Raw genomic sequence first — 17,323 nt, 5'->3', positions numbered from 1 at the left:
TACCTCCCACGTAGAGGGGAGCCTCACTGTTTAGTGTGTAGTGTTTGCCAAAATTGTCCATGGTCATGGGACTGCCTCCGTCGATGGAGAGATTCACCATCTGGTCAAAGGTAACCAGCTCAACAGTATGGAACTGCCCATCATTGATCGTCTCGGCACTGGAAGAAGATGGGGTGCCACCACCCCAGGGAATGGGCTTCAATTCAACCCATATCTGCCTGGGGCCTTCCCCAGAAAGGCCACTGGTACAGCAGCTGCTTCCCAAGAAATAACATCTCTAAGGGAGGAGGGTGTGCAGACTCGGCGGCCTGGGGACTGGTCCCTCCTGCTTCCCTTCCTGGGACTCCCTGGGGGAAAGCTGAGCAGTTTGGGGCAGGGGTTTCCAAATTACCATCTCTCCCTTCCCACTAAGGAGCCCCCTGTGAGGAGGAGGTGGGAAAGGGAAGGGTGGGCCCTACCCAGGCCTCAGCCTCAGCCCAGCCCCAAGCTGGGGCCACACTAGATGGTTCAAATGCCCTTCCGACTTGAGCAGCTCAGGTTCTAGTGGTCCTGATAACCACCTGCTCTTGGCCCCGGAGACCCTGAGCGGGGGGGCATGATGGAGCCTTACCTGTAGATGGCAGAGCTGGGGTAGCTGCCCGGGTCGTAGCTGACACGCACGTGACCCTGGTACAGCTCCACTGCGATGTGGTCATTGTCCCCATTGTACAGCAAGATCCCGTTGTCCTCTGCCGTGGAGACCTGAGGGGCGAGGGCACTTTCTCTCCCACCCCACCCCACACAGCAGTGGCACAGGTAGGTGGGGCAGATGAGGGGCCCACATCTGCAAGAGGAATGCTGTGTGCAGAGCGGTCCTCCCCCGACTACCCCAGGGGACACATCCTCCAGGGGATGCTGACAGAGGCTAGTAGCCGCTGGCTCAAATGCCACCCACTGCCAGACTGGCTAGGGCTGCAGAGAGCAGGCAGACGGACCAGCTGAGGCCGGAAACTGTGTGCGAGGAGGAGCAGGTAAGAGACCTTAGGGCTACCTGCCCGGAGAGGAAATGGGTGGGCTAGCCCCATGCTGTGATGGATGTGGGCTAGCCCATGCTGTGAGCCTCCGGGAGCCACCGAGAACAAGTTAAGGAAGGCTCTCTAACAGCCACGACCCGCCCCCAACCTGGAAGGAGCCACTCAGGAGGTAGGGACTGTGTGTGGAGCCGTGCGAGCGAAAGCTGAGTTGCCTTGGGAGGGAGATCTCGAACCATGATCCTGCCTTGTCCCTCTTCCCCCATTTCTTCTGGTAAAGGGCCTGATTCCCTGGTCTCCTAGGGCTGGCACAGGGCCCAGGCCGGACCCGTCATAGCACCCCAACTCGCTGGACTCCATGGCTGGGCCAGGAATGGGCATGTGACTGAAGGCAGGCCAATCAGAGGTCTTCCCTGAGGTCCTTGATTGCTGTCCAACCAGCTGGCAGGGCAGAGCCAGCGAAGGGGACAGCGGGGCAGACCTCCCTTCTCTAAGGAGGTGCCTGAGGCCGTAGCTGGGAGGGTTTGGGCGAATTCTGTTTTGTTGAGCAGTTAGGCTAGCTGTGTTCTCGCAGGGTACACAGTGAACGTGGGCACGATTTGGGAGAGGTGACGCAGTGGGGGACAGCATAGGGAGCACGTTGGGAGGCTCAGGGGCTCTGTGAGAAAAGGAGAAAGACGTGGCTGCTGGGGTAGGGAATGCCGCTGGAGGAAGAGAGCGCTAGCCCCAGAGGACACGCAGACTTCTATCATTTTATCACGTGAGATGCACCATCCCCTTCTCCTCCCCAAGGACTGTTTGGCAAACAATACCGTTCAAGTGGGACGTGCTTTTTGCCCTCCACGACCTGAGTTCAGAGATGAAATTCCAGATGTGAGATGGATAAATAAAGGCCCCGGGGCCAGGAGGCTGAGGATATGAGGCCAGAGCTGAAGCCCAGAGCCAGCTCCGGCCGTGCCCCAGGCCCTGGAGTGTGTGCAGCGTGGGAGGCTGGCTCTGGGGGGCAGGTGAGACAGGTGGCGGGACAGGATCCAGTCACCCGAGACCACTTCCACCCCTCCCTCTTTCCCCGATCAAAGATGGCTTTTGTGACCCAATAACCTTTCCACATCTGCTGGACCCACATCCAAAGAGTTTTGATTAACACGGGCTCCTCCCCGTTCTCCCAGGCAGGGAGGCCCTTCGCTGCTCTGACCTGCCCGACTCCCCTCTGTGACCGGGCACCCTGGGCACGCACCTGCAGTGTGATGTTGGCCCGGGGCCAGTTCTGCAGGTCCGTGAACTGCAAGTAGGTGTCCCGATCCACAAAGTTGACACTGAGCAGCTTCTCGCACTCGGGGCCGCCGAAGCCTGGGAGGCACTGGCACACGGGCCCGCCGCCCTGGTTGACACAGTTGGCCCCGTTCTGGCATTCAGTCCCCTCGCAGGGGCTTCGGGGGGTGGGAGGGCGGGGAGGGGCCTCACAGAACTGCCCGCTGAGAGGGGAAAAGATACAGGTCAGAGAAGGCCAGGTGAAGGGGCAAGGGGACAGCTTTCTTTTCCACAGTCCTGGAGAGAAATTCGCCGAACATCTTGGGAAACTGGATCCTTACAGCAACAGAAGATGCTCCTAACGAGCACGTTTCCCCGGAGAACTAGGAGTCGGAAAGATACTGGAAACAGGGGAGAAACAGGTGTGGTCATCACTGTCCTCTGTCCACTATCCCAGCATCGTCGCTCTCCTCTGGGCATCTGTCAGACATGGAAAACTTGAATCCGCCTCCTAACAAGATCTTGTGCAGATTCAAGGTGGGGAAGCACCCGTGGCTGTGGCAGTCAAGTCCACTAGCAAATTTTACTATTGCCCATTTTACGGAAAAGAAAACAGACCCAAGCAAAAGAGAGAAGACCCAAATGACTAAAGAAATAAAAGGGGACACGACTACCAGCAGGGGGCTCTGACCCACGCTATGGCCGCAGCACCAGTAGGCACAGCAGCCGAGAGCGGAAGCAACTCAGAGGTCTCTCAGCGGGTGGGTGGGTGCACAACGCGGTCTGTCCACACGATGGAATATTATTTGGCCACAAAAAGGAATGAGGTTCTAATGCATGCTGCCACAGGGATGAAACCCAAAAACATGACGCTGAGTGCAGGACGCGGGTCACAGAGGACCACAGGTCGTGTGAGTCCATTTCTAGGAAGTATCCTGGATAAGCAACTCTACAGACACAAGTATTAGATTACCGGTTGCCTGGAGTGGAACTTGGGGTGGGGGGTGACAGATAAGAGGTATGGAGTTTCTTTCTGGAGTAATGAAAATGTTGATTATGGTTAATGGATGCACAACTCTGGTAACCTACTACAAGCCACTGAATTATATACTGAAACTGGGTCAGTTATAGGGCATGTGAATTATAGCTCAATAAAACTGGAAAAAAAAAACCCAAAACCAAAACAAAACAAAAAGCAGAGCATGGGAGGTGGGTGGCCAGAAGGAGGGCAGGTACCCCTCACCCTAACCTTTCAGAGAAGTCAGGCTGTGAAGATAAGTGACCTTTATGCCAGATGTGTCTTCAGAGGCTCACTGGGCACTGGCCAGTAATCTGTACCCACCTCCCTCCACCAAACAGTTCCGGGGCCCCGTGCTTATGGCCGAGTGATTAGGTGACTTTCCCAAGGTCACACAGCTGGGGATGGCATAGCCACGGTTAAAACCCGAGGATCCAACTTCCAGGCTAGGACCCTTACTCCCTCCTGCCAGCTGGGCTTGGGGGCTCCTGCCAGCTCTGGGGCTGGAAGCTAGGAGGCCTCAGTCGCTCGTGGTGCCTCAGGGCCACTCACCTGTAGCCCTCAGCACAGAGGCAAGAGTAGCTGTTGACTTCGTCCACACACTGGGCCCCGTGCTGGCAGCGGTGGTCCCTGCAGTCATCCTGGTTCTCACTGCAGTTGTCACCTGCGTAACCTGGTGCACACTCACACCTGGGAGGCGAATGGGGTGGGGGGCAGTCAGTCCCTCACTTAGGAGCCTGTGGGGTCTGGGGCCTGTGTGTGTGACAGAGAACCTCAAGGCCCATCCGTCTATGGGACAACTGGGAGGTCAAGCAGAGCCCTGGAGAGAAAGCTGCCCCCCAGTACGTCCTGGGACCCTTTTCTGGTACAGGAAAAGGAGCCTGTGTGGGCCTCTGTGTGGGGGCAGGTTCTGGGCTGGGAGGTTGGACATCCAGTGGCACGAGAAGGGGACCTTGTCATAAAGGACCCACCCTGCCCACTGACAGCACATCCAAGGCCAAACTTCAGCCCCTCTTGACCTGTCCAGCTGCTCCCTAGAACAAGACCCTGAATCATAAGGCTCAACTTGCTCTCTTCTCCAACCTCCCCAACTCCACCGGACCAGCCTCCTGGCCCTCTCCCTGCAAAGTCAGTGCCCCCACTCAGGGATGCCAGGCCAGCCCCCAGGCTCCCAGCTCTCACTGTGCCGCACTGGTTACCTAGAGATCAACCATTTGCCTATCAACTAAGGAGAACACTCCACCTACTTTTCAGTCACAGCCTTGCAAGAAGCCCCTGTCCTGCTCCCCCTCCATCAGGCCCACCCTGTGGTCAGACCTGTCTCCACTGGAACATCCCCTTCTCTCTCCCTGCCTCAGTCCAACCTAGCCAATACCACACCTCCTCCAGGAAGTCCTCCGGGCTGTTATCAAGTGATCCCTGTTGGAAACCCTTCCAAACTAAACTGCAAACCCCGCAGCTCAGTCACACAACCTGGCTGGCAGGTGCTCTGCTCCTGCCTGGATGTTTTTACTCATTCCCAGTTTTTCAAGCTGTAAGAAATACTTTTCTACCCAGTAAGAATACATACACATACGTACATATGCATGTGTGTGTGCGCGGGCACACACACACACACCCCTAAAGACAGTTTCATGCCACAATATTTCTCCTTACTACATAAAATGGCATGATGCTTGGATAGTTTCTCTATTTTAGGGTTTTTTTTTTTTTAAGGATTTTATCTATTCATGAGAGCACACACGAGCAGGGGGAGGAGCATAGGGAGAGGGACACGCAGACTCCACACTGAGCGCTGAGCCAACACGGGGCTCGATGTCCAGACCCCGAGATCACGACCTGAGCTGAAACCCAGAGTTGGACCCGGGTGCCCTCTATTTTAGTTTTTAATGTTAATCCGGACCCACCCCACGGATCATGACCCACTGCTGGGGCTTGAGCTGCGATCTGGGCGCTGCGGTAGCTCACTCACTCGCATCTACTCCCTCCCTCGTGCTCTCAGTGAGCCTACTGGACCCCTGCGGAGGGCCGGGCACAGCCCCTGGGGGGGGGGCGGTTGAGAGCACAGGCGCACTGCACAGCCGCTGTCCGCTCACTTTCCGTGCTGTGTGGGACTGCGCCAGCCCGGTGTGAGGGCTGAGGGACAGTCCCGCTTTCTTCCACCACCCGAGGTCCACACCCCTCCACCTCCCCCCCCCCCCCAGCAGCAGGCACTCCCCTTGCTCTGCCCCTGCTGCTTGCTCTACCGCGCCCATCGCACCCCAGCAGTCACCCAAGTGCAGCATCTCTGCCGCCCTTGCGTGGAGGCGCCCATGCACTCCTCGGTTTCAGATCGGGCCTCAGGACCCCCGTCTCCTGCTTCCTGCCATTGTCCTCGGGCGGCTCCTGCTGGACCGTGGGCTCCCTGAGAGGCTCCCCTCCCCACCCCGGCCTGAGTGGCTGGGGTTGGGTCCCTCAGTCACAGGCCTCCACCCTGACCACCTGTGCTGTCCTAACCAGTGAAACGGGGGTCCCAGAACTAGGACACTGTTTACAAAGCTGCAGGTGGAAACATTTTAGAAGCCCACGACCTTCATGTAGTCTTCAGGTGACAGTGCACTTCCCTATAGGCCGGTAACAAAGATGGTGACAACAGTCAATGAATGACCCCTTATCCAAACCTCCTGGGGCCAGACAGGTTTTGCAATTCTGAAATCTGGTATTTTGGAAAGGTTATACAAAGCCTAAAGCGTTACATAGCACATCAGTGGGAACTGGGGTAGCCCCTTAATTAAACATGTTCCCATTTCTGCAGCAAGATCTACGTACGTTCACACTACACGGCAAGAACAGTGACCCAATAGCTTCGTAACAGTGCGGGTCAGATTTTGTTACCAAATACGTTCAGGTCAGACCAGATTTTACTATCAAACGGGCTTTTGGTTTTCAGAGTTTTGTGCATTTTGTGACGGGAGGAGAACTGTGGATCTGGAAAGATAAGGGCCCTTTATGGAGCACCTACCAGATGTCGGACTTGGAGCAAAGCACTTTTCATGCATTTGCTCATCTGACCCTCACCACCACCCCAGGAGGAAGCTACAGGGGTCCCCACTTTGCAGAGGAGAAGACAGGCTCAGAGTAGTCAAGGCACCCTTCAGGGTCAGGCTGTAAACCCAGGTCTGGCCGACCAAAGCTACGCCCACCACTACCCTGTCCTCACGCTGACTCGCAGGAACATTTTGTAGCCAAGACCACCCACTTTTGACAAGAAAGGAAACAGAATGGGGAGAGCAGAGGGGAGGGGACTTCAAGGCCCATGTCCTTGTCTGGCCCTGAGAACGGGCAGCACTGACCTGGGCCCATCTGGAGTACCCACACACTGAGCCTCGTGCTGACACGGGTTCAGATCCGGGGAGCAGAAGTCCACCAGCTGCTCACAGGCCCTTCCTGGGGAAAGAACGAGGAGGAAGGAGAGAAGCTGCCCCCACGCTCTGGCAGGCAGCTGGCCCAGCAGAAACCTGCAGGCTCTGAGGGAGGGCCAGGGCACGAACCCCCTACACTTACCCGTGTACTGCAGGGGGCACCGGCAGCTGTAGTTGCCCACGCCGTCCACACAGACACCCCCGTTGGCACAGGTGTGCTCCACACAGTCGTCCGTATTCACCTCACAGGTTGGTCCTTCAAAGCCGGTGGGACAGGAACACCTGAGGGTAGAGAGGCAGGTGGGCCTGGGCCAGGGCAGCAGCCTTCCTGAGACACTGGTGGGAGCCTGTGTCCGCCGGCGACTGTCACTATCCCAGAGCTCTGGTCCTTCCTCCAGGCCAGGCCCTTGCTAGGTGCCAGGGTTTGAGTATATAAGACCGCCCTGCACTCTGGGGGCTCACTCACAGTCTAGTTGGGGAGACAACGAGGAGACAGGCAACCAGACGAGAGCTGGGGAGTAGCAGGATGGTGCCACACGGAGGCTGGGGAGGGTAGACAGAGGCCGAGGACACTTCGCTCATAGATCAGGGATGGGGCGAGAACAGGGCTGGGGGGGGGGGGAACAGGAGCCAGCTCGTGGAGGGTCCTGGAAATCCGTGGTCTTCTTCCGGCTACACCTTCCCCAGGGGGCACCTGGGGTCTTCCAAGTGATGGGTGGGTCAGAGAGCTCTGAGAGATTAATTTCCAGATCTTCAAGTTCTGCACAAACACTTCCCCGAACAGACCTACCCCAGAGCCTCAGGAAGGCGCACACACCTCTCCCAGCCTGAGTGCAAGGTGGGACGTGCCTGGAGCCTAAAGCCCTCGGGCACCAAATAAAGGGACAATTAGGAATGGAGAGTTTTCCAAAGTGACCAGACAAATGCTTTTGCAAGAGGTTCCAGTTCTGAGTATTAATCATTGAAGGAAGACCTCATGGAATGGTCAGCTGGTAGAGCATTACGAGTAACTTTCGATGACAGATGAATCTGGGGTTTTTGGCATATAAACTCGAAGGGTTTCAAATAACTGAGTGACACGTTACAATAAAATCTCTAATCCCAATGACTTATATGCACAAACTTTCTCAGCCTTTCTAACTGTATACATAGATTTTTAAAAAGGACCATCCTGGATGCTGAGCCTTCTCTCGCTCTCACATCCACCCTGGGACACAGGAACCCGTTAGGAGGATAGCACATACAAAAGCTCCACCTAGCTCAAGAGTCTAGTAACATTTTACTTTCATGCGTAATAATTATCAATAAAGTTTTGTGGTAGAGTTTTGTTCTGATCAGTTGTATATTATTGACAATTGTAATGACAACTCTGCAAAAGAAACTTTTTCATCAGAGGTTTATGGTGACAAGAAATAAAAAAAGTCTGTAAGCTTACATCCCCACGTTGGTGGCAGGGAAGCATGGCAGCGGGCTCAAGAGCAGACTCTAGCATCAGAACACAGACTTTGGAAGAGAAATGGAGGTGGGGGTGAGGAGTAAAATGGAAATGCTAGTTCGGGGAGAAAAAGAATGAGGTAAAATGTTTAAGCTGTTAAACAGGAGCTTGGTTCGATTTTTTAAAATGGTATCAAGTTGCTGTGCTATTTGGATCTCATTGGAAAGATAGAACTAGATAGTTTTATTTTTAAATGTTAATATTTACAATATCCTGGAAATTACCTCCTTTGCAATAAAAGTTCAATCTACACTGACAAATGCTGTCACTCTGAGAATGTGCAAGAGGGGATGTAGTTTAAAACACCTGTTCGGCGCAGGTAAGCAAGCAAAAAGGTGTGAGGCGCAGTTTCAGGGCCCGCCTCCAGCTGAGAGGGGGCGACCCCAGCTGCACCCGCCCTCTGCCTAGCAGGCATTTCCGAAGGGTCCTCGCAGCCCCCCAAGCTCCATAGAGTGCCCCCCCTCCCCAGACTGTAGCGGAGGAGGAGGGGGCTGGATGGTGCGGCCGCCAAAACCCAGAGGAGGACGGAGCCTGTGACGACCTGCGAGAGGCTGTTTAGTGTTTTATTTTTTACATCTGACGGTTTGGCTTTGCAGAGACATGTTTGGCCGTTTCTGCTAAGTAGATTCAACATCGTTTTCCAAAGAGCAAATTTGTTTGGCAGTTTATTTTCAGCAACTAAATACTGTATATTCCTCGGAAAAACTCTGGGTCCAGGAGAGTTCTGGGAAGGTGGGGGGCTCATCGAGGGGTCCTGGGGGAAATCAGTGGGGGGGCTTGCGTGGGAAGATCAGACAGGAGTTGGGAGGGCTGGCCCTTCATGGAGTCCAAGGTGAGGTGGGCAACGGCTGCCCAGGTGTGATCAGTGTGGCACATGGGGGAGACCACGTGGGGGAGGCCCCCGATGGCGTGCCTGGGACTTGCTCCCACCTCTGGGAAGGCCTCCCCACCTGTGCTGGGGGCTGCTTGATACCAAGGAGCTGGCTAGGGGCCTTGCCTTCAGGCAGCATGGGCATGGCAAGCAGATGCTGGACTTCCAATTGCAGCCTTGGGAGTTAGTGGAGATTAAAGGTGTTTAAAACACCCCCAGACTGCCCCTTAGCACTGCCACCGCATATGCCCCTGACCATGGATTGCCAGGGCCGTCAGAAGACCCTCTGGCCCCTGGCCCGAGCAGGGAGAGGCCTAGAGCAGGAGTGGGCAGCGCAGCTCCCAGCCCCAGCCCCACCTGCTGCTGTGAGACTCTGCAGGCCCCCATCTCTTCCGGCAACCGGGGTCTGGCCTGGGTAGGCATGGAGGGGTCTCTAGTGAGTGCCTGCTGCTCCCCAGCACAGCCCCACCTCCTCCTACAACACAGGGAGACCGGGGCCATCTCACTTGGAGGAAGGAGGCACCAAGGCTTGGGTGCTAGACCCGTCAGCACCCCACCCACCAGGTTGCAGCCCCTCCAGGCAACTCACATGAACCCAGTATCCTCGCCCTCCTGTGGGCGGCAGGTCCCGCCGTTGCCACAGGGGCTGCTGGAACAGCTGTCCAGGGACACCTCGCAGTTTCGGCCCTGGGGGGCAGAGTGAGTGATGAGGACCTCAGAGAGACCCAGGGATTGGGGTGAGCCAACAGAGACAGCCCGCCCCCCCAGCAGCATGCCTTCCTGGCCCGGGGGTTGCCTGTTCATTCATTCATTCATTCACTCATTCACATGCTGGGTCATTGATTAAACATTCCCTCATGCGCCTGTCCTGGGCAGTATGGGCAAAGCGGTGAACAAGGCAGCCCAACCCCACCTTACCCGGAAAGGGCAGCCCCCCCGGCCCCCCCGGCCCAGCCTCCACTCACCTTATAGCTGCTGGAGCAGGCACACCTGTACACTTCAAGGGGGTCGTTATGGCAGGTGCCCTGGTTCTGGCACGGGCTGGACAAGCAGGGATCACACTTGGCCTGGACAGCCAGGGTGGGGGGACCTGAGGCGGGGGGGAAGCATTAGGGCAGAGGGGAGAGAAGGGCAGGATAGCGCTCAAGGAGAGTGGTGGAGGTCCTCTCCCCAGGGAGATTTTGGGCCTTCCTTTCTCAGCCTCCACCCTGGCCTCCGCACCGGCCTCTGTAAAGTGAGGTTAATAACAGCACCTGCCTCAGGGGCCTTAAGGACTAAATAAGCTAATTGAAAAGCACGAAATGGCCGGGTGTAGGCGCCCACGGAGCCCCCACGCGGTGGTCAGGGCAGAGCCGTCGGTGCGAGGGCATCGCAATCACTGTTAGGTGGGCTCTGGCTCCCACCCCAGCCCTGTCACAGTGAGCAGGAGACCGCGGGCGGCCACCTCAGCAGGGAGGGGACACGGCTCTGTGAGGGGCCCAGCTTAGGAGGAAAAAATCCTTTTGCCTTCAAGTTGTTTGTCTCCCAGGCTGAATGGGGAAGGACCTTTCCTGTCACCACAGGCAAGACCTCCTCCAGCCCCTCTTTCCTGAACCTGGAGGTGGGCGCGGAGCCAGCTGCTGGCTGCCTGGGGCACCACCTGTGCGGGACGCGGCCCTCACAAGAATGAATAGAAAACCCAGCCAGTAAACTCAGGTTTGCACCTAGGACTCCTTCTAGAAATGGAGAAATATCGGTCCTGCTGAAGAGGCGTGAGCATTAAGAGAAACACTTTTCAGTAATGACTGGAGGGAAGCATGGGCAGGTTCCCGGGTACGCTGGGATTCTGCTGCTCCTTCTGGGGCTAGTTCCCTGGTGTGTTGTCTGTGAAAACTCAGCCAGCCCCTCACTTATGATCTGTGTACCGTGCTGTTGCCCATGTTCTACTTCAATTAAAAACAATTTTTTTTTAATTCACCAATACCCGCCCCACCCCATTAAATAAATGCCAAGCCAATGTTTTGCTCCCAACAGCCAAGCCACAGGTCAGGACCCTCTACACTGTCAGCCCCGTGACCGCATCCTTCACGCCACGTGGCCATTGACCTGGGGCTGTGGGTTTCATTTCCCGCGGAGGCCTGTGAGCTTGCAGAGGGCCGGGGCTAGGCCCCCAGCGGCCCCCGGCACACACGGCTGGACCTGGGGCAGCCCTCGGCCTCCTCCCTCAGCTCAGCTGGGCTCCCGGGCCCTCAGTCAGTCAGTCAGTGAACCTCTGAAGGAGTATTTACAGACGCCGCGGGTGGGGCAGCTTCAGAGCAAAGCGTGCACCCAGGCCCTGTGCTTCTGCAGATGTCAGGAGAGTGGCGGCTCATTGCTGCGCGCAATTCCTACCAAAGGGAGGCCGGAGCACTCCCGCTGCTGAGAGGCTGGGAGCGTCCAGAAACGCTGCTGCTGTTTTTATTTTCTTTACGTAACCCCAGGGAGGGATTAAGGCCCTCACAGCCTGAGATGTTCTGCCTGGCTTTTCTCGTTCGTTCGCTGTACGTCAGGACTGGAAGTTGGCCACACTAACGAGCAGCAGGTGCTTTATTCCTGTCGCCGACCCCCCCTCTGCTACCCCACCACGCTGCCGGTCACCACAGGGACACAGGAGTCCCTGGAAGGCCCTGCCAGGATTAGGCAGGTCCTGTGAGCCCCTGGCAGCAGGCAGCGGGGACGCAACCCTGTACCTAGACAAGCCCCCCCCCGCCGCTGCCCCTGTTCTCGTGCTCCGGGGCTCACCTTGGCATTCAAACTTCTTGGCAGGCGTGGTGAGGAGCAGCTTGCCCTCCATGTCTGGGGGCCCCGCACAGCGGGCGATGCCCGGTTCCTTGTAGCCTGTCTTCACCCAGCCAGACAGCCAGCGGAGGTGGCAGTCACAGTACAGAGGGTTGGCACCGATGGCCCTGCATCAGAGAGCAGAGAGCAGCAGTCATCCGTAATGGGGTCCTTTACGCCCTAGGCGCTGAGGCTGCCGGGCACTCAGCCAGGGGCTGGCGAAAACCCCAACAGCGCCTGCGATGAGCCTTTCCTGCTCAGCCGGTGCTGCTCAGGCACTTCCTACGTGTTACCTTCTTCTTCTTTTAAGATGTCATTTCTGTATTTGACAGAGAGACTCCCCGCTGAGCAGGGAGCCCGATGCGGGGCTCCACCCCAGGACCCCGGGATCATGACCCGAGCTGAAGGCAGATGCTTAACCTACGGGGCCACCCAGGCGCCCCTTATGTGTTATCTTCTTAGTCGTCCCCACAGCCTGCTCTCCCCATTGCACCGCTCAAACAGGCTCAGAAAGGTTGAGCACTTGCCTAAGATTGCGCAGAGAAAGGGGGGCGGTGGGATTTGAACCGGAGCTGTTGAGGCCAGGGCTGATCAGTGCATTGCCTCCAGAGTGCATGGCGGGTAGGGGCCACCAGTTACTGCTGGGATGAACCAGCTGCTTTCCCACGACATCGAATCTTCTCATTAGCCCCACGGTGTAAGCTTTCTTCTCCGTCTCCGACAGTGGGAACAAGCCTCACGTGGACTCAGTAATTTCCCTGGGGTCCCACAACTAGCGAAGGGCAGCCCCTAGCTCCACACCCAGGGCTGTCTGACTCTGAAGCCCGTACTCTTATTTTTTTTTTCATTTTTAATTAAACAAGGAGCACATGAATGCTTTCTTGTTGTAAACCATTTTCAAATACTGCAAACAAAAGCCTCCACCTCACATGATGTGGAGAACATACTAAATGCCACTGAATCGTACACATGAAAATGGTTAATTTTATCTTAGGCAAATGTCACCTTAATTTTTTTCAAAAGGCCCGTTCCTATGACTGATGGGACAGCAAAACGGTAGGGCCCCGGCAGAGGGGAGTTTTGTGATATCGATCCAATCACCCATGCAGTGGCCTTTTGACCTAGCGATTCTGTTTCTGGAAGTTTCTCTCACAGCTACACCTGCACAGGTGTGTGAAGACCTCTGCGCAGTGGTACTGATCACAGCCTTGTTTGTAATAGAAAGAAACTACAATACGTTCGTCCACGTTACAGAGAAAGGCTGCCGCCAGTGTCGCTATCAACCACAGAAGGACCCGTGGTCACACGGTCACCACGCCCAGGAGTGTAGCTTTCTGGTCTCTCCCATAGTTACACCTAGAGCTCTTTTTAAAAAAATTATTTTAATTCAATTAATTAACATATAGTGTATTATTGGTTTCAGAGGTACAGGTCGTCAGTCTTATAGAACACCGGGTGCTCACTACACCACATGCCCTCCTTAATGCCCATCCCCCAACACCCAGGGCTCTTCACAAATTCTACCCGCTTCCTGCACATCATTACCAAGCAGCTTCTTGTCACTAGGTGGCACGTCTTGGAGCTCTTTCCAGGTCAGCATAAAGGGGTCCACCTCATTGTGTCAAAGTGCTTCACAGCATCCCAAACAATGGCAATCTCATAGCTTACTGAGCGATTTCCCGATCGCCAGACATTCCGGTTGTTTCCAACGGCAGTGAACGCTCTTGTAGTGTGAGCATTTCTCTAGAACAGGTGCCTAGAAGTAGGCGTCAGGTCCCAGAGGAAGCGCACGCGGGATGCTCAGAGCTGCCCTCCACAACAAGGTCGTATCCGCTCGCGCTCACGGCAGCGTCAGGCCAGCCCTGCTCCCTCCCACCCCAGGCCAACACAGCCGCCACACTCTTTCAGGGAGGGTTAGAGACGGGCGGGCGGGAGCTCCTCCGCCAGCAAAGGGAAAAATCAGAGCCTCCGCCCGGCATTCACTTATATCAACACGATTTTGCAAATATAAGGCTATGTGATGAGAATGAGAATGGGCGCGTTTATTAAGTAACAAACAGCTGCCCTGCCCTTTTCCACCTGTTTCTGGGCAATAGAGAGGAAGTGGCTCCCCCGAGGTGTGCTCAATCTGATGAAAGCAGCAGCAACTCTGAGCAGGAATCCCCAAAATAGCCCTGCTGATGACTGCACAGTCTTACAAGGCGGCCGTGCAAGCCTTGGCCTCGGGCCCCAGCGCAGCTGCTCCCTGCCCGCTGACCTGGAGCAGCCACGGCGCCTCTCTGGGGCTCACTTTATGACTCGATAAAGAGCCTGCAATCTGGAGGCGGGCAGAAGGACAAGCACACATAACCTAGAATGGGCACCACGGGAATAATGCAGCGTGGAAAAGGCGGCTAGTTCAACCTCGACATGTATTTAAGTTTTTCTGTCCTGATCTGCTGACAGCATCTATCCTGGCTAACGGGACAGGGGGTGATACCTTTCTCCACTGAACAGTGCCAGGGCTGCTCAGAGGTAGAGGGAGCTCAGAGGCTTTGGTTTTTTGAGGCTACAGTGTGTTTAAAAAGAAAAAAAAAAAAAAGACTTTTTGTAAATAACAGGAATACAAAAATTGTGCTAAATTTAAAATGTTTACATTAACCAGATTAATATTTTTAACATACAAAGTGTAAGGTAATGTGATTATGGTATTCAAAATGTAAATACAGACTTTATTTTAAAATCTTTTTTTGTAGTGCACTGCAGGAGTGTGGTCTGGTAATGAGCCATGAGCTTAAAGTTTATCATGAATGACTTCTTCCTCCAGTCCTGTAGCTCATTTAGAGAAAATGCCCCAGAGACTGAGGCCACTGTGAATGTGGGGACCTTGACAGGTCAGGATGGTCACAATGCCAATTCCCCCGTCGTCCCCCCACAAATGGCAGCAAATGTGCACCTCAAATCTTTTTTTGAAGATTTTTTTTAAAGATTTTATTCATCTATTTGACAGAGAGAACACGAGCAGGGGGAGTGGCAGAGGGAGAGGGAGAAGCAAGCTCCCGTTTTTAAAAGATTTTTTATGATTTATAAGTAATCTCTACAGCCAATGTAGGGCTCAAACCTACAATCCCAAGATCAAGAGTCACAATCTCCACTGACGGAGCCAGCCGGGCGTCCCGTGGGCCCCTCCAATCTAAGTGTCCCTTTCTGACCCTTTACATAAAAATAATAATAAAGAATAATAAAATCTCCCACGGTATAACACTATTCAAAAGTAAATTCTGGGTTGACCCACCTGTTTTCCTTGTTTCCATATAGAGCCGACTCCGAGCCGCACCTGATTTCAACCCTTCACACACTTCACTTTCACCTGGGGACCACTTTTCGCACCAAGAGTGACTGTGGGCTCCGAGGGGAGCAGAGTCACAGGCCCCGCTGACGCGCAGCCGTGGGGACAGGCTGTCAAGCCAAAAGGGCTGTGATTCAGGTCTACACCCTAGCAAAAGTATAAATAATCCCGTGTTGTTGAAGTTTGGTGTAACTTGGAAATAGCTGAAACAGTAGGTACGCAGTGCGTTCCCGCCAAGGCCCTGCCGGGCTTCTGTCAGCGCAACCGGGACCGAAATAGCTCTGCTGTGGCTGTCCCACGGGGCCGCCGACCGCAGAGCGCAGCTCACACCGAAACTTCGGGATCTCCTTCACCTGAGCTAGGCCTCCTCTGCCCATTCTCCTCTCAGGCAAGGTGCTCGTGTGCACACTGTCTCCGCCTCGTGCAGCGAAGCTCTCCGAGAGGAGGAACCACCGTCCCCTGCCGTGCCCGACACCAGCAGGCCGCCCGCGAGTGTTCGTGAACCAACAAAGCACGAGGAAGGCACACAGCTCAGTGTGAAAGCAAAGGAAATTCAGAAAGGAAAGAGTCGTCCATCGTCCCACAGATGTAACTAATTTAATGTTTGTGTATTCCCTTCCAGTTCTTGTGCTCACACACGTACGTCAGTGAAATCGCGTACGGTCTTCCTTATCCCGCGTTTTCACCAAGTAGTAAAGGACAGCGCCAGACTCCTCTAACGAACTACGTGCTGTTCTGTCCGACGGGCATACCACGGTCTACTTCGGCATTCCCAATTTACTTTTCACACCGAATTCTTAATGAATTCGGAATCTAGCTTCCCGGCACGCAGTAAATCAGAGGCAACAAAATGCCAGATTAGAGAAATGAAGAATGACGTTGGGCAACTTTGGCACAGGATCTGGGACACAGTAAATATTCTTTGATGAAGAGATGGATGGCTGGATGGTCGGACGGACGGATGGATGGACAGACGGACGGATGGAGGAAAGATGAGCTAATTGCAAAGTAAATATGAAAGTTAACAGCCGCAGAGAAGCGTGTAGGGTATTAGAGCCCAGGGCAGTGATGAGCACTCACAGTCATGGCATATGGACCGTAGTGGATCTTAGAAATAATCTTTGTACAGGCGAGGAAAGAGGTCCAAAGAGATGAATGAATTGTCTGAGATCCCATTGCAAGTTGATGGCAGAACAAGGACCTAACACCACACATTCTAATCACTAGAGTTCAAGGGGTTTAAATATGGTGGACCTCAGCCTCCACCACACCCTCTGCTTACTACCCCCTCCACCTGCATACTGCCAGTGAAGAGGAGAGGCCTGGGCCAGGGTCACAGTAGGAGCGAAGGGCGCCTCCAGGAGCCAGGGACGCTGGATGCTAACTCTTGGGTAACTCGTGCCCTGCTGTCCTCAGGGACAAGTACAGATGCTCTCTGGAGAGAAGCATCTCTGATGTAGGTCCTCAGAATTCCAAACATCAGCCAAAAATGAGCGCACAACCACTAACCACCAAACACAAATGCAAACAAGCCCTGCTGAGTGAGAGTTATCAAGAGCAATGACCAGGCGGCCCCTGCCTGGCCTTTATCTAGAGCCACTGTCTCCAGCCAGGCTCCCTCCTGCCACGTCCCATGCCAGCCAGCCTCCACATGTCACCATGGCTTTCTAGGAGCTTTTTCTACGACTTCATTCTCCCATAATTCCCTTCTATCTGTAACATAAAGTCCACACTCTTCAACATGGCACAAAAGGCCCTTCACAATGGAATTCCAATGTTCCTTTCCAGATTCATCTCCTCCCACCCCACACTCCTCACCCAACCAACCCCCTATTATCCTATGTTGGACAACACCCCTGAATATGTCATTTACTTTCTTGCCATCTTGCCTTTGCACATGCTGTTCCCTCCTCCTAGAATGTCCTTCCCTATCTTCTCCAGTGGCAAACCCCTAGCTAGTCCGTTTCTGAGGGCACCAGCATCAACATCACCTCCTCTGTGAAGCTCCTCAGACTTCCCCAAAGTTAGTCATTGCTACCTTTAAATTTGCTTTATAATATCCCTGATGGTCACAGAAGGCAGAAACCCTGTGGTAATAAATTCTTCAGCACTTGACTCACTGTGGTTATTCAGGATGTATTTATTGAGGCAAT

At 54.6% G+C, this 17,323-nt stretch overlaps 1 protein-coding gene across 1 annotated transcript in view; it reads right to left on the bottom strand.

Annotated features, from left to right (window-relative positions):
• Window positions 1-17,323, bottom strand: part of SLIT1 (slit guidance ligand 1) — a 161,640-nt gene that overhangs the window by 2,995 nt on the left and 141,322 nt on the right. The window contains exons 26-34 of the mRNA XM_057308774.1: window positions 11,807-11,970; window positions 10,012-10,136; window positions 9,636-9,733; window positions 6,823-6,962; window positions 6,612-6,705; window positions 3,832-3,969; window positions 2,248-2,485; window positions 611-741; window positions 4-158 (exon numbers count right to left, since the gene is read on the bottom strand). Of these exons, the coding sequence (XP_057164757.1) occupies window positions 4-158; window positions 611-741; window positions 2,248-2,485; window positions 3,832-3,969; window positions 6,612-6,705; window positions 6,823-6,962; window positions 9,636-9,733; window positions 10,012-10,136; window positions 11,807-11,970 (1,283 nt within the window). The remainder of the gene's footprint in view (window positions 1-3; window positions 159-610; window positions 742-2,247; window positions 2,486-3,831; window positions 3,970-6,611; window positions 6,706-6,822; window positions 6,963-9,635; window positions 9,734-10,011; window positions 10,137-11,806; window positions 11,971-17,323) is intronic.

Source organism: Ursus arctos, unplaced genomic scaffold (assembly GCF_023065955.2).
Source record: "Ursus arctos isolate Adak ecotype North America unplaced genomic scaffold, UrsArc2.0 scaffold_7, whole genome shotgun sequence".
In the NCBI taxonomy this organism is placed as follows: domain Eukaryota; kingdom Metazoa; phylum Chordata; class Mammalia; order Carnivora; family Ursidae; genus Ursus; species Ursus arctos.
The sequence above is the reverse complement of the archived record's forward strand: the minus strand, read 5'-3'. Positions and strand labels throughout refer to the sequence as shown.